Source organism: Prenolepis imparis, unplaced genomic scaffold, assembly GCF_030444845.1.
Source record: "Prenolepis imparis isolate NDT839.2.m4 unplaced genomic scaffold, iyPreImpa1.0 SCAF_1, whole genome shotgun sequence".
NCBI lineage: Eukaryota > Metazoa > Arthropoda > Insecta > Hymenoptera > Formicidae > Prenolepis > Prenolepis imparis.
Genome location: NW_028141159.1, coordinates 16,997,719 through 17,014,883, shown reverse-complemented (window position 1 = coordinate 17,014,883; position 17,165 = coordinate 16,997,719). Strand labels below are relative to the sequence as shown.

Genomic DNA, 17,165 nt, shown 5'->3' with positions numbered 1-17,165 from the left:
TTTATTATATATTTATTATATAAATTGCAAAAAAAAATAGAATAAAACGACGATTTGACACGTGACGAAAGACGAGCAATAAACTTCTGCTCCATTAAAATAAGATTCGAAACAGTTACATAACGTTTCGATTAATTGTTTTGAATAATTAAGAATGTTTCGTTAAGACCGTTTATATATTTATCTAGAAATTTACTATTTGACAAATTAAAGTGCGCGTAAAACTCAGTGCAATTTGATATTTAATTTTGACATATTTTAATTTAATTTGTTAATTACGATGCAAATGCAAGAGAAAGAAAGAGAGAGGAAAGTATTGCTACTACATGCGATATATAATAATGCAATTTTTCATGCAATTGCTACGAATTTCTAATTTGTTTTGGTTTCATGAAAATTAATGTAATCGCGAACGTAATTTAACACGAGTATCATCGCTCGTCGATTGATCCATCTCGACAGCGTTTTGCAAGATTTGCGTAGTTAAACTGGAGATACGTAGATCCTTCAGTTTCATCGAACTCTCTAGATACGCAATTTTATGGTTCAAAGTGCAAATTATTTCCTCCTTTTCGCGTAGCTCTTGCTTCAGCCGTATAGATTGCACGATGCACGGTTTCATCATTTACGTCCTTAATTTGCTCTGTTGCGACGTCCACAAGCGCGTTGCCTATAAAAATTGAAATAAAAACTTATCAATTTTACACATATAAAATTGAAAAATGCAAATTATCTCATTTAAATATCTCACGTTCGTATCTGCCGAAACGAGGAAGTTTGCAATAGTTAAATATTTTCCATATACAAAAAAGACAAATAATCCAACTGAAAACGAAGAGAAATCCTTGTTTGAGACGCGCAAATTTCGACGGATTTATTTCACTGATTATTCGAGCAAATACAAACAATTATATATAAATATCATGTTTAATAAAAAAATGTCTTTTTTTTAATAAAAGATATCTCTTCAAATACTACAAGACCTGCTAAATTATTTTTTTAATATAAAAGATAAAACCTTGATACTCTATTAACGATAAGTTATAAAATTATAATTAAATGTTAATTGTAAAAAATGCCATCACATGTATAACAAAAAAAAAACAAAAGTTTTAAAAAGATTCATAAAAGAAAATATGTTTAGATCTTCGGATCTGATGGTTCCAACTTCACCAGAGGCTCGCTTAATTCCCATAATTTCTTGCCCTTAGCAGGATCTTTTACAGCATTCGATAGGCTATGTTCCTAAAGTATGCGGTATAATTAAGATAAAAAAATATAAATTAAATTTCAAAAAAAATTAAAAAATGATTCTTACAGCACAATCCATGAAATATTTTCCCGAGATCCCATTAAGCTCGTCGGAAACCGCAAGATGAATAGTCGTTTGCGCGCCTTGCACGGGCGTCTTGAAGAAAGTCTTGGTGATTAGGTGCAAAAACCAGGATAACGGAGCGGGCACGTTTCGCCAGATTCCGCTGTCGATCATTCCGGGATGCAGGCAATTTGCGGTCACTCCTGAGCCTTCCAATCGTTGTGCCAGTTCCAACGTAAAGACTATATCCGCGTACTTTGATACATAATACAGATATGCAGGCAAGGTCGATGTAGGATTGATGTTGTTGAGATTTAAACATGCGAGTCGATAGAGTTCTGACGCAACTACTACGATACGGCTCGGTTTCGATCGTTTTAATAAGCCTGTAAATGCAGACGAGATTTTCTTATTCGCATCCTCATTAATTGTACTCTAACTGAGATACAACCATATATAATTTTTTGTTATTTATAAAAATTTTATAAGCATAGAAAAAACTTAATAACAGTGATGTGCAATTAGTATTTCGCATAATCATCTTCTACACGTCATCCATTTGTTAAGAGTGATATATGCATATACATACATAAACTTATATAAAAAGTTTAAATCAAATTAAATATAATTTCGAGATTTAAATTTAAAAATCACACACCATTTAAAACTCTCTTGTTCTCCTATTTAATATTTTGCTATTCCGAACATTCATTTATCTAAATTAATTCTGCCAACAACAACTGACTGGATGATGAGATAATCCATCTTTGTTCCACTCATATTTTTGTCGCATGTTGCAACAAGTAAATTAGTTAGCATACAGCTTTGCACATTATAATTTCTTACCGATTAAAAGATGCGTCAGCAAAAAGGGACCAAAGTAATTGGTAGCCATAGTCATTTCCAATCCATCTTCCGTGACTTTTTTCCTGAAAGTCTCTGCAGTCCCAGCATTATGAATCAACACATCCAATCTGCTTTCCTCTTGATTTATTTGTCGCGCAAACTCTCTGATCGATTGCAACGATGACAAATCCAATTTTCGGACTGCGATATTGTTGTTGTTCGTTTCTTTCACAAATTCGTCTGCATATAAAAAATATTTTTATATTAGAGAAAAATAAATAAAAAATGTCTTCGCGAAAAATGTAGAACACATTATTTTATATATCAAACCACTAGCGGATTCTGACGTCGATAATGGGTGGTTTTACAAAATTATTTTATTTAATATTTTTGGTTTCTCATGATTAGATTTATTTATTCCAAGATCAACGACGTCGATAGCTCTTTAATGTTTGTTTTTCTTTACTTATATTTTTTAAACAAATTCAGCAAAACTGTTTCTTTTAATTTCCAAGGAGGGGGTTTTAACCCCCCCCCCCCCCCCAGGATTCGCTAGTGTATCAAACACTTTCAATATTTGAAATTAAAAAAACAATCGAAAATGAACGAAGTTATGCTTTAGAATAGAGAGATTGCAAAATTGTTCAAATAAATAAATCTATTAAAAAAAAAAAAAAAAAATATGTATATATATATATAAAACTTTGTATTTTAATTAATTATTACTTGTGGAAATAATTTGATTTATATAACTATTATATCCATATAAATAAGGTGTATATATATATATATATATATATATATATATATATATATATGTCATCATGAGATGCATTAGCGATCGAGGATGTGCATGATTCGAAGAATCAGCATAAAAAATGTATAAATAGTCATATATAGCAATGTCTTATTTAATGACAATAATATAACATTTGCAATTATAAGTGATCTCATTGTTTATAATTATATGTTATAATGTGCATGTGAACCAAGTCCTAAATCGATTTATTCGCAACAGGATGTATATAATCAAATCATTAAATCAAATAAAATGTAATTTAGTTGTGCGTCAATAATAATCCATTATAGTAGCAAAACCTTTCAGTCGATTAGCGGTATCCGTGTTTCTGCAAGCCATAATCACTTTAGCTCCTCTCTTTGCGAGATCCCTTGCTGTCTCCTTGCCGATACCGGAAGTGCATCCAGTGATTATCACCGTCTTTCCGTTCATTCTACTTTTGCTTTTACAAACGCCCAAAGTGTAGGTAAGGTAAAGACGAAGGCCCACCAAAAGCAAAATTGCACCGCCGAGCACAATCGCCGCAGCCAAATAAAGCAACGTCGTACAGTGGATGTTTATCATATTACCTAAACAAAATTAAATAAGAGCATATGTGATATATTGAAATTTGATGTGAATTTTTATTCTCTAGAACATCACATATAATATTACTTAAGAGTATATATTTTTTCAATTAAATAAAAAGAAAAAGAAAAAGAAAAAAGGAAAATAATAATTATAAAAAGAAAAATATACACTTCTAAAACGATGACACGATCAACAAAACAATTAATCAATTATTTATAATTACAATTAAATTAAATGACAATTAAAATAACGGTTAAATAACAATTAAAATATATATATATATATATTAAACTTATGTTAACTTTTGTAATACTTTGATAAGCCTCATTTATTTAGAAAAAATCTGAAGGTGCGCTTCTTGAATATATAGATTCTCTTTTCTTCAAGAAGACGCATCTTCACAATTTTTGCAGCCAAGAGAGCTCGAAAGTATGTCCGGATTCTCTGACGACTGAAGCGTGTACGAAGGTCATTGACCATGCATACCGTTTGTTAAAGAGATATTGAACTTGTTCTTTACAGTATGGTTCTTCCGAAAACTTTGTTAAAAAGGTAAAACGAATCGAAACAATTGTACTTAAAACGCGCAAAAATATGCAATGTATGCATGATATTAAAACCGATTTCTCATGATAAATATATATCATTTTATCAAGAACAATTGATCCTCTTACGTAATGTTTTTTTCATTATAGTCTATAAATTTCAAGAATTTAAAGCAAAATCATATAATACATAAAATAATTTTAGGTAATATTATTTAATTATATTATACAAATGGAAACATGTGAAATCCAAACAATGTAATTAAGCTTCGAAAAAAAAAAACACATTGTAATAAGCGATGACTAATAGTCTCTAATTACTGTGTAAAATAAAATTCGCGAAAAAAACTAATTCTAGGTTGATAAACAGTTTAGTGTAATTTCAACATTGATGTACTGAACCGGTTTTCTATGGCACGTGTTTTCCATTAAGACTTATTAGTTGATAAATATTAAGTAAAAAAATTGAAAATATAATAATCTTATTATATTACAGAGCTATAAAACTGATACGATCAAACACGACCTTGCTGAACTTAAGCCTAAAAGCAGTCTCTAAATTATTTGAACCAGTCTGGCTCCTCTCTCGCGGAATTTTTCTCCCACCTTGTACCCTCTGTTCCCCAACTTAATAATCGCATCAGTGTTTCTCTTTCAGATCCGCATCTATCTATAGTTTTGTTGCAAACTACATTACTACTTACAATCTATAAATCGACCTACAGTAGGAAGTTTTTTTGCTATGCATGTATATCGTACACCTATGTATATTATTTATATACATATATATATATATAATTTCCGATGCTTTTGATACTTTTTATGATACTTTTTTTAAATATCATAATTAAAATCGATCGTATTGCAGATGCAATTTTAATAATAGTTTTTATTGTTGCGATTAAAAATATATTCAGTCATTAACGAAATTGTATCTATATCTTTTTAAATTTTGACAATAAAAATTTCTTATAAATTTGATAATAGATGCAAGGATATAAATTAGAAAGTTACAATAATTGATTTTATAGACTTGCTTACTCACATACAGTATTATAGAGTCCTCATTACCAGCTCTCGCGTGCCGTTACAATCCGCTTGCCGATGCACTACTGATGCTGGTCCTCCTTTCAGAGTCTTCCAGGTGAGAGTGAGCAGACAACTGTACCCCCACTTTTCGCGATGAAGAATGATGATCAGAAAATGGCCTTGATGCATTTTAATATCTAATTTTATATAGTTTTATCTTAGCATCTCTATATCCAATAAAAAAGTCATCAGTAATTTTTGTCTCCTTAAAAATAACAAAGTTTGAAATACCTATAAATGCTATTAATACGTCGCAATTTTTGAATAAGGAAAGACAAAACAATACATGATACGAAGAATAAAGTAAAGTGTTTAAACAGTTGACATTATAGTATAGAGCGTAATAATAAAAAGTAGTATAGAGTATAAAAAGAGTAGTATAGAGTATAATATAAAAATATATAAAGCGTTTAAACTGTATATAGTGTACGCTTGCATTATGAAATCTTTTCTCGATTGAAATTTATATTATAAATAAATGAAATAAAATATATAAAATAAAATTTATATTATAAAAATTTATATCATAAAATGTGAAATTTATATTATATAATAAATTTATATTAATTAATCAAATTGCAAAAAAAAATAGAATAAAACGACGATTTGACACGTGACGAAAGACGAGCAATAAACTTCTGCTCCATTAAAATAAGATTCGAAAAAGTTTCGATTAATTGTTTTGAATAATTAAGAATGTTTCGTTAAGACCGTTTATATATTTATCTAGAAATTTACTATTTGACAAATTAAAGTGCGCGTAAAATTCAGTGCAATTTGATATTTAATTTTGACATATTTTAATTTAATTTGTTAATTACGATGCAAATGCAAGAGAAAGAGAGAGAAAAGTATTGCTACTACATGCGATATATAATAATGCAATTTTTCATGCAATTGCTACGAATTTCTAATTTGTTTTGGTTTCATGAAAATTATGTAATCGCGAACGTAATTTAACACGAGTATCATCGCTCGTCGATTGATCCATCTCGACAGCGTTTTGCAAGATTTGCGTAGTTAAACTGGAAATACGTAGATCCTTCAGTTTCATCGAACTCTCTAGATACGCAATTTTATGGTTCAAAGTGCAAATTATTTCCTCCTTTTCGTGTAGCTCTTGCTTCAGCTCCGTATAGATTGCACGATGCACGGTTTCATCATTTACGTCCTTAATTTGCTCTGTTGCGACGTCCACAAGCGCGTTGCCTATAAAAATTGAAATAAAAACTTATCAATTTTACACATATAAAATTGAAAAATGCAAATTATCTCATTTAAATATCTCACGTTCGTATCTGCCGAAACGAGGAAGTTTGCAATAGTTAAATATTTTCCATATACAAAAAAGACAAATAATCCAACTGAAAACGAAGAGAAATCCTTGTTTGAGACGCGCAAATTTCGACGGATTTATTTCACTGATTTTCTTATCGGTCTCGAGTTTGTTTGAATTTTCTGTCGACGAATTCAATTGGCTGTTCGTGGACGAATCTCCAATTTTCTCCTCTGTGTATGAAATATATACAAATGTATTTAGAAATAATAAACAATTTAATTACCGCTAAATACGATTACTCGACATATCTTTGCGACAATCGAGTACCTTCCACGTTAAATTTGGATTTTAGCTTGTGCACTTGTTCGTCGTCTCGCAGAATTTTCATCCTCAGCTCCAGCAAGAGCTTCTCGATCGCGCCTTGGGACGCGTTCGCCAATTGATGAATCGTATCCCTGCTCAATTTCATATCGATCTTCGCGAGTACCTTCCGATTCAGCGTGTTCCAATTCTCCTTCTTCGTGTTCAAGTTACTGGCCGGCACGTAATTGTGAAGCTCCACGTATCGAGGATAGTATACTTTCAAAATCTCCGCCATGAGAACTAAAAGTCGCATCAAGATAAGAAAAAAAATATGAGAAATGTCAGAGAGATCGATATATAATATAATTACCGGCGTCCGAAAAGTCCCTCGTCAAGTTTCTCGCAGGTTTCGAAAAAGGGATGCTGTCGATCCACGCGATCAGCTCCTTGTCCATTTGACTCTGCGCCGTGTCGCCGATCATTTTTTCCCCCTTTATCAATGACCATCAGTCATCATATTTCTAATATATAAATTATTCCTCGTTTCAATGCCGATGGTTATATAATGAAGAAATTTTGAATCATCTGATTTCTCTTGCGACACACAAAACCTTTCATTGAGACCTGCGATAATCTCGACTGCAAAATCTTCCTTTATTTTCAGTTTAGTTTAAACTGAAGTTAATTTAAATCTTGAAAAAATCGAACTTGGAGAGATAAACGTCACATTATGCCATGTTTTCATATTGAACATTGAAAACATGACCCGATCAGGTGCAATTATATATTACACTTTTTCTATCTAAAAAGTGGAGAAAGAGCAGCTGCAACAAACAAATTTATTTATTTATTATTGCATATTAAAAGAAATTATGCGTAAAAATATGGATTAAAACATTTTGATTTAAATATATGAATAATAAACAAGCATTTTTTTAAAATTTGACTATATGTATTTCGTAATTTCTTTTGATTATTTTTAGAACTGTATCTAGAAACATTTTCCATTTGATTCTCGCAAGTTGTCGACCCTTTCTTCTACCAAGCTTCTCAATTCTCAATATTCGTGAGTGCTTGTATTGTTGCAAAGTAATTGTCATGGCTTCGGAGCGGTATAGTTTTTCGTTAACGACTTTTAGGTGAATATATTTATAGTCACGTAATAATCGTGTGTGAATCAATAAAATTTGAAATAATATTTTGTGCTTTTAATAAGAGACAGATATCGTTGAAAATAAATATGTAACAATAACCTAACCTCTGTGTCTGTCTTATACTCGGCATATTTTTCCATCATTGCGAATGAAAATTTTTAGTTTAATCAATAATATCTTATTAATATTAATGCATTGTCAATAATTACGTTAATAATCACGAATGAGTTTTATCTGAAAAACGTGTAACGTTGAATATCACGTATGACAGAATGACTCGTCAAATTCTGTGACGCATAGATGTGTCAAATGTCGAGTATAATAATATATTATTTATAATATTTATAATATAATATTATAATATTTTTAATATTATAATATAATATTTTTAATATTCAGATAATATATTCAGACATTTGCATAAGTTGATTGACGTATCGATTAATGAAATTTTCGTCTTTTGCAGTCCATCGGGCAAATTAGTGCAGATAGAATATGCCTTGGCTGCAGTAGCAGCAGGTGCACCAAGTGTGGGCATCAAGGCGTTGAACGGCGTCGTTCTCGCCACCGAGAACAAGCACAAATCTATCCTCTACGATGAGCACAGTGTCAGTAAGGTTGAAATGATCACAAAGCACATTGGCATGGTCTACAGCGGCATGGGTCCAGACTATAGATTACTAGTGAAACAAGCACGTAAAATGGCACAACAGTATCTTCTGGTTTATCGGGAACCCATCCCTACCGCGCAGCTGGTGCAACGTGTCGCGATGGTCATGCAAGAATACACACAATCTGGGTGAGTTGTTACCTTGTTTTTTATCGCTGCAGTTTGTAATTTATTCTAATTTACTTTTAAATTAAAGTGTATGTGCTTTTAATTTGTTCAAAGATATATTTAAATAAACAAAAATGAAGAGATAAATATTTACAAAGAGATAATATGGATTTGTTGTTAACTTACAGAGGTGTCAGACCTTTCGGAGTGTCTCTCTTGATTTGTGGTTGGGACAATGACAGGCCCTATCTATTCCAATGCGATCCATCTGGCACATATTTTGCATGGAAGGCAACTGCAATGGGAAAAAATTTCGTCAATGGCAAAACATTCCTCGAAAAGAGATATAGCGAGGATCTGGAATTGGATGATGCTGTTCACACTGCCATTCTAACGCTGAAAGAAGGTTTCGAAGGACAAATGACAGCAGACAATATCGAAGTTGGCATTTGTGATGCAAACGGATTCAGAAAGTTGGATCCTTCCAACGTTAAAGATTATCTCGCTAATATCCCTTAAACTTAAGTTTTTTTAAATGTATTATGGAAGTAAAGCTTTGCAATCGTTAATGGATTCAAATCAGATTCTTATAATAAATTCTCTCATCCAATATAAAAAAACTCAAAAAGTTTTTTCAATAAAAACCATTTAAAACTTTTATAACAATTATCTATTATGATACACACACATATATGTTGCAGGTTTTTGGGAAATTAATCTTTCTATGAAGCATTGAATCTTTATGGTTAGCTTTTTATAAACAGCCTAGACTTTTTGTAAAAAGGCTGAACTTATCAAGTCTGCAACATATTTAAAATCTATAGTAAAATTATATTCTAAAAATTAGTACAAGTTTAATTGAACGATAAGTAATTTACGCAAAGTTTAATAATTATGCAAATTAGAAAAAAGATTATTTGTGCGCATATTGGAAATTGCTTTCTTATATATATATATATTTTGAATCTTTATGATTAGCTTTTTATAAACAGTCTAGACTTTTCGTAAAAAGGCTGAACATAAAGTCTGCAACAAATTTAAAATCTATAGTAAAATTATATTCTAAAAATTAGTACAAGTTTAATTGAACGATAAGTAATTTACGCAAAGTTTAATAATTATACAAATTAGAAAAAAGATCATTTGTGTGCATATTGGAAATTGCTTTCTTATATATATATATATATATATATTTTGAATCATTATGATTAGCTTTTTATAAACAGTTTAGACTTTTTGTAAAAAGGCTGAACATAAAGTCTGCAACATATTTAAAATCTATAATAAAATTATATTGTTTCTGAAAATTAGTACAAGTTTAATTGAACGATAAGTAATTTACGCAAAGTTTAATAACAATTATACAAATTAAAAAACAGATCATTTGTACGCATATTAAAAATTGCTTCCTTATATATATTTATATAATTATACATATATATAAGAAAGTAATTTTTAATATGCGTACAAATGATCTGTTTTCTAATTTGTATAATTGTCATTAAACTTTGCGTAAATTACTTATCGTTCAATTAAACTTGTACTATTTTTCAGAAACAATATAATTTTACTATAGATTTTAAATATGTTGCAGATTTTATAAGTTCAGCCTTTCTACAAAAAGTCTAGGCTGCTTATAAAAAGCTAACCATAAAAATTCAACGCTTCATAAAAAGATTAATTTTAAAGATTAATTTTAATATACATATCATGATTTTTCATATATCTTAAACTTTTGAAGTACATATGTAAAATAATAGATAAATTTCTAATTTTATAACACGTTTTAATATTTTAATAGTATTTTCAATATTGAAGTTATATTAAATAGATAATTGCAATTAATTTTTTTCACACTATTTTAATCACTTGTATACTATACGTATTAGAATTGATTACTGTATATACAAATGAGTCATAGCGAAATGTTAAGTGTTACATAAATACAAACTTGTCGATTCTTTGCTGCATTGTCATAATGGTAAGTGAAATTGAAAGACATTCTTGCGAGCCTGATGGCCATTTTCGTCCTACACTGACGATATATCGTAAACTAAAATTATTTTATTATATTTCTAATCCATACAAAGAACCGTAAAAGCATTTAATATTTGCGTTCCAACTAATCAGAAAGATATTAGATTATGATATTATTAATCATAACGAGAAAATACAATGATCCTTCAGATCTCTTGATGTTTTATCTTATCTTTATATTTCAAGTAACTTTGAATAGCCCGCGCGCATCGACGAGGTTTCGACACACGGCGCGTCGATTGTATCGATAGGTAGACTTCGAGAATCGCAAGCAGTTTGAATCGCCTCAGTTAACTGAAACGCGCCGGTGGATCGTACAGCGTCTCCGAATCGCTCCGCGTCGATCCGTTCTTTTTCGCCATTAATTGTCGTCCGAAATTGAAAAGTAAGACGAGATATCGCGAGTATATTGCGGAAGGGTGGCGTGTACGTCGAGTAACGTGTCGTCGTCGCGTATAATCGTCATAAACCACTAACTCGGCTTTCGACGAGTATCGGACTGTGACCTTGGGCTGCTGCAGCCCGGCGAGAACCTGCAATCGGAAACATCGCCGCGTATTTCCTCGCCCTCGACGCGCGATCGGGTCGCATCACACGTCGTGTCTACGATGTCGTACTCGTTTGACGCGCGGAGACTCTAATTAAGACCCATAATTAGAATCTTTTACTCTTCCGCAGTTTTTTTTGTCGTGACGTCACACCTGAGACGTGCAGCCGCGCCGTCGATAATATCGTGGCTCCGCCATATTGTGGACGAACAGTCGAGTTCGCCACGTCGGTAACGAAGTGCGCGAGTGCATCGGCCGAGCGATACTCGGCTAGTGCGCGAGTGACAAGTGATTGGTGGCGGACGACGAATATCGCGGGGATGTCGCTGCCTCTGCCGTGACTATTGCAGTTGGTGCGCGGCTGTCTGGCCTACCGGCTCGTTCATATCTACCTGCGTCGTCGCGTTGTCACCCCGCGCTGTCATCAGACTGCTACCATGCACCCGTCATCGCTTCGCTCCTACTGATCGTCCGCCCGCCGATCCTTTTGACAGGCGACTCGCGCTCGCCTCGGATCCGCGCCTCCTGGAAGGACGAATGTCTGCGCCAAGGTAGGACACACACTTGATTACGCGATCATCCCTTGGTTTTCGCGAGGCGCATGTATATATACAGTTTCTACATGTAAAGTGAAATAGGTATAACGGGGGAGAGAGAGAGAGAGAGAGAGAGAGCGAGATGGAGGAGACGAGTGTCATGAAAGTGTAACTGGAATGGACAGATTTAAAATCTGCATGCGACTCTTCTGTCACGAGCATATATTCGATTGCCATCGAGTTGACAATTTATAACAAGCCTCTTATCGCGATGAAAATTCCGAATTTGCTAGTTTAGTTCGATTATTGAGCGTTTAGCTGCCCCCGGGTAACATTGCGGAAAACTGACCGCCAAATGTCAGATGACTTTTATATCGCAATCTCTCTCTCCCTCTCTCCCTCCCTTCTTTTTACTCTACCTTTCGTATAATAATATGCAATCTTGTGGAATTTTAATTAGTACATATACATGCGCGCGCGCATTGTCATTCATTTTTTGCTTCGTACTTCTTATTTTTTAAATTCAACTAATATAATGTTCCACCGTATGTATTTGGGCGAACGAGGAAAGTAATTAACCCGTTGTTACACCGACAATAAAGCGAATTAATTAACGCTAAATTAACGACTTGTACGTGTGCGTTAGCTACCTTTTCATATTTTAATTCTGCACCATAGAGAAAAGGCATTAATTAACTTCAGATTAATTATTAAACATACAGGTATACCAAATATACCAACAATTTAGTTTAATAGAATTTAGAATTATTTATTTAACAGTAATTAATGGCGATAATTAGGATAGATATCTCTTGAATTATAGTCATAAATATAGTCATGAATAATAACAATAATAAAATATTTAAAAATAATAAATAGAGCGTATATAAATAATCTGATGATGCGAGTAAGCTCGGAATTAATCGATCGGCGCGCGAAAAAGCGATTGATATCTCTCGATCGGGATGAAACGCGTTCATCAGATGGATCAAATCTCGTTTAGCGATCTCTAATCTCATCTCGCTCTCATCTTTCTGCGTCGCGATCGATACGGCCCAATTCTAAGCGTGCCATAAATTTCGATCGCCGATACTATCCGAAATACGCAACGGCTCGTCCATTTCGCGGACTCGGTATGCCGGAACTCGGCACTCTGCGCGAAATTTCATCGATCTTTCGCATCAAGTCCATAACAAACGAGCCCCGGTGTAAGTAATCGCGAAACGAGAGGCTACTAAACGCTACGCGATCGGAAAATTCGCGATCCTGTTCGATTTTATGGAAGATAAAGCGCGCGCATGCTGGACTCCGATTGTTCGAAGAGTCATTATAAAATTCAGGCTGCTGAGATATGAATTGCACAAAATTATTATGCAAAAATCAGATTTTAATTTTATTTAAATTTAAAAATTAAATTTTTTATTTAACTCTATCAGAATTTAATTTAATTCAAAATAGCACGCTGCCCGAATTTCATATTTTATTCCAGAAAATCCTTTCCGGAAAATAAACGATTATAAATTTACAAACGATTTAGAAATTATCACTATTACTCGTTTTTTTTTTTTTTTTTACAATAATGGTTTTATAAGGACTATTTTCACCTGATTATGATTGTTTTACAACCGAGATTCTTATTGTTGTACTTTTTATCTTTTAAAATTTACTATCTTCCTTAAGTGGCGTAATTTATACGTTTTTTTATGTACGTAATTTTTTTTCTCCCATTACGCGCGATATCTGCATTTCTCAATTTTTACGCGTACTTAGCAATCTTTAATTCTGCATCGCATTCATGAATACACATGAATATGCAGCAAATATAAGATCGATTTATATTCGTTTAATATTTTCGAGTCGTACTCGACGAGTTGGAAGCGAGAGCGAGGCAACTCCGAAATTGCTCGAGTTTATTTTAAATAGGAAGATATATATCCGGAAAAGGACTTTACAAATTATGGACTCTCTCTAATCCTTACTCGGCGCGACTCCTTTCATTTTTCTCCTTGTATTCGTAACTTTGGAAGTCGAGTAGTCAGTCACCCGCACAATCCCCCTTAATTATTATAATCAATTCACTTCAAGACCGGCGTTATATTATAGATATATATCTCGAGCAATTCCTAAGGAAATTTCAAAGTGAAACTTTATATTCCGCCGAATAACTCTCTCGTTCACGCCGTTTGGTTTATCAGCCTTTTCGGTATTATCGACTTATCGGTCTTCATTATCTTTATTACGCCTGAATTTCTCGCGCCCGCGCGACTCGGCGTTTCTTCGTCAGAGAAACGATTTCGCGAGGTATATAAAGGAATATTCCTCTCCTTCTCCGCCTCCATTTCGTGCATCCAGTGCCATTATCGAACAATAGTGGATTTTAATATAACGCATCCGCGAACGCAAACGCGTTTTAACGACAGACGGCGGGTTTTTCATTTAGTGCTACTTGTCGAAGCGGATCTCCGGGGACAATCACGACCAACAACGTCGAGAGAGAGAGAGAAAGAAAGAAAAAGAGGAAGGATATCGAAGAAAAGCGGAGCGCAGGACATCTCCTGCTCGCGCACTTTGCAATTTTAATTTCGACATTGCGAGCGACTATTTTTCTTCCCCCGTTCTTGTGTTCAAATCGAGCAAACACCGGATTTACGTACATCTCCCTATTACAAAAATTCGTCGTCGATATCGCTTATTAAAAATTCTAAGAGGCAATCGTGAGAACTCGATGATTCACCCTTTTCTTAAAAGCGCGATAGACACGCCTCTCTATTATTTTTTTCCGCGATTGAAACCCGATTCCTAGATGCCGAACAATACTCTAGTAAAAGATTCAGAAATAATAAAATGTTCGCATCGCGCGAAATAATATGATAAAGAAAAAAAAAAAATGAAATTACTTGTCGACAAGTATAGTAACATCGAAGATGATGGACTCGCGTTGCACTTTGCATTTCATCCTTTTAATTCACGATGCGAACGTTAAACGGTCATGTTTACCGTGAAAGAATCGCGTTAGTCTAACATTTCACGCACATCGCTCGAGTCTAATTACAGCATGCTTACCTCCTTTTCCCGCCGGTATTCTTCGTCGCTTTTTTCCCCCCTTTTCTCTCTTTCTCTCGCTCCGTCTCTTTATTTTAGGGCCACCATCTGGCTCTTCGTCCACGGTCTTTATGCGCTTTATGGCGAGGCGAAATTACAGACGAGCTAATTACGTGCTGGTCATGCGATTCGCGTAGTCGCGGAGATGCGTAGGCGACGATTAAAAGGCTAAAGGAGCGTGTCGCCGGGTCGTTTTGATGACCGACCCTCTCGTATGTTGTACAATGTACAAGCATCCGCGAGATTTTCTCACACCGTCGTACAGCGTGTCGGTTAAATCGGTCATTTCGGAAAGGAAGCGATATCACTGCTTTTGTTTTACGAAGCAAAGAATCGTGTCGTAAAGAGCCGGGAAATTGAAAGAGCCTCATGAATCTCTACGCGGAAAAGTTTCGATGTAAAATTAGAATAACTTGCGTAAATTCAGTAGCGCATAATTGCTGCAGTTTTTCTCTCGTAAAAAGATTATCTCTCTCTGATGATGAGAGATTCTCTTATACTTTTTTTTTTTATGAAACGACTGACTCAGAGAGTCGTGTGTATCGGAGATGTAGATGGATATAGTAATCTCGAGGTCAGCTGACATTTTCGCGGAAATCTGTCGCGAACGCATTCTCCGATTCCTAACACCGCGACTTTCTCGCGACCGCGAAACGACGCGCTTCACCGTTTTTCCGCTCGTAATTTGCGAGAGCTTTTTTGCTAGATTACACTGGGAGAGAACGTCTTCGCGTTTATCGCATCTCTCCGTTCTCGAACTCCTCCTATCTCTGGTCCTAATCATCCTGAGCGTCGCAAAAAGCATCCGCGCGGTCACGGAAAACGATCCGGTGCTCTTCCATCGTTCTCGATTTCGTGGACAAAAACTGAACGGACGGAGCAATTTATCGTGACGCGTCGTGTACTTTTAGTCATTAGTTGTCTCTCATATTTTGCTTTATCTCTAGATTTCAATCCGCCAGTTTGGTGCGATTTGTCAGGTAACTCGATAAGAGCTCGAATAATAAGATTTATTTTTTTATCACAGGCGAAGAGTATTCCATGTCGATCACGAAGTCGTAATTATTTTCGCGAGATTGATCAATTTTATAGCTCTCTCGTGCGCGTGACAAAAAATTAAATTGTATTAAATGTAAAACGAGAGAGACGAGATTTATACGGGAAATTATTCGCAGGGAATTTTGACCGAATTTAAACTTTTACATCCTCGCGCCGATACACGGATGATGACACTATGTACACACGGCAGGGCATCTCTTTGTCTCTCTTCGGTGAGAAATGGCCGAGCTTCGGCCGAGCGATCAAAGCCTTCCAGAGGCCTAACGAGCCTCTGGATGACGTCGATCGCTTCTGTTTTCTGTCGCCGTCTCAAGCTTCGATGAGCAGCTTTTTCCATCCCGGGCCGCTATGGGCAGATCGCGCAAAAGCACGGGTTTTCCCTTTTCATGATGTAGTAGAGAGATAGAGAGAGATAGATAGCGAGAGAATTCTCCCTCTTCGGGTTCGGTCCACCGTGACACGGATAAAATTAGATCGACGACGCTGCCGATCCGATCTATCCGTTTCTCTTCTCTCTACGTGTCATTTTTTTTCTAAACCTCCTATCCTCCTTTTCTACATTATCAGACAATTTGGCGAGACGCGCGTGACGAGCTAAAGACTCTTTCGTGACATTTTTTTAATCAAGCTTACGGAGCTAAACTCCTGTATATATATATGTCGAAGAAAATTGAATTATACTTTTTGCGCTAATCGAAGATACATTTCTTTATACTGATTTCAAAAAGTGATTTCTGTATTTTCAATGTAATTGTTTCAATTAGAAAATTTTTATAAAAAAGAAATGCAGCATTTCTCCAAATTGCGCATTTAAAGAAAATACATTTTTTTAAAGATTATAATAATTTTTTTTCAAGATTTTATAACAATTTATGTCAAAATCAAAAGACATTGTAGTAATAAAGACTCTGTCATAAATGAACATTAAAAAGAAAGGACTAATAAGACTAATAAGAGTCACAGAGCCGCTGTAATTAGTCTTGAATCGGAGCCGATATCGATTTTTTGTTTCGAAAATATACTTTTATTAGTGCGCATTAATTATAGCGTTGTAGCTCTTATTAGCCTATCCTTTCTTTTCATATTTATTTATATTAATAAAATTATGCAACAATATATTTATCAATAATAATACTATCTGCTAAAATATATAATTGCAATACATTCTTTAATATAAAATATATTATTACGATACATTTCCGATA

The 17,165-nt window shown here is 34.1% G+C and overlaps 4 protein-coding genes across 6 annotated transcripts in view; 2 read left to right on the top strand and 2 right to left on the bottom strand.

The window, feature by feature from the left end:
- Window positions 1-147: 147 nt before the first annotated feature.
- Window positions 148-5,270, bottom strand: LOC145933453 (retinol dehydrogenase 14-like). Of its 3 annotated transcripts, none has more exons than XM_083033173.1 (5): window positions 5,121-5,270; window positions 3,260-3,529; window positions 2,162-2,401; window positions 1,319-1,701; window positions 148-670 (listed from the first exon to the last, which is right to left on the bottom strand). In XM_083033173.1, exons 2-5 carry the CDS (start codon window positions 3,522-3,524, stop codon window positions 626-628), a joined length of 933 nt encoding a protein of 310 aa, XP_082889299.1. In that variant the 5' UTR covers window positions 3,525-3,529; window positions 5,121-5,270; the 3' UTR covers window positions 148-625. The 3 variants fall into 3 exon arrangements, with proteins under 3 accessions (XP_082889299.1, XP_082889283.1, XP_082889289.1); XM_083033157.1 differs by lacking the exon at window positions 148-670 and adding an exon at window positions 909-1,245 and having other exon boundaries at window positions 5,121-5,268; XM_083033163.1 differs by lacking the exon at window positions 148-670 and adding an exon at window positions 909-1,245 and having other exon boundaries at window positions 5,125-5,252.
- Window positions 5,271-5,514: 244 nt separating this feature from the next.
- LOC145933463 (sperm flagellar protein 1) lies at window positions 5,515-7,585 on the bottom strand. The gene is made up of 4 exons (XM_083033185.1): window positions 7,117-7,585; window positions 6,771-7,046; window positions 6,455-6,673; window positions 5,515-6,373 (listed from the first exon to the last, which is right to left on the bottom strand). Exons 1-4 carry the CDS (start codon window positions 7,226-7,228, stop codon window positions 6,075-6,077), a joined length of 906 nt encoding a protein of 301 aa, XP_082889311.1. The 5' UTR covers window positions 7,229-7,585; the 3' UTR covers window positions 5,515-6,074.
- A 183-nt stretch (window positions 7,586-7,768) lies between these two features.
- On the top strand, window positions 7,769-9,298 carry Prosalpha2 (proteasome alpha2 subunit). Its single transcript, XM_083033194.1, has 3 exons — window positions 7,769-7,885; window positions 8,367-8,699; window positions 8,867-9,298. The coding sequence occupies exons 1-3, from the start codon at window positions 7,845-7,847 to the stop codon at window positions 9,195-9,197; spliced, it is 705 nt and encodes a 234-aa protein (XP_082889320.1). The 5' UTR covers window positions 7,769-7,844; the 3' UTR covers window positions 9,198-9,298.
- A 2,376-nt stretch (window positions 9,299-11,674) lies between these two features.
- Msi (RNA-binding protein musashi) overlaps window positions 11,675-17,165 on the top strand; it is a 96,355-nt gene continuing 90,864 nt past the window's right edge. The window contains exon 1 of the mRNA XM_083033006.1: window positions 11,675-11,814. The gene's annotated coding sequence lies outside the window, so the exon portion shown is untranslated. The remainder of the gene's footprint in view (window positions 11,815-17,165) is intronic.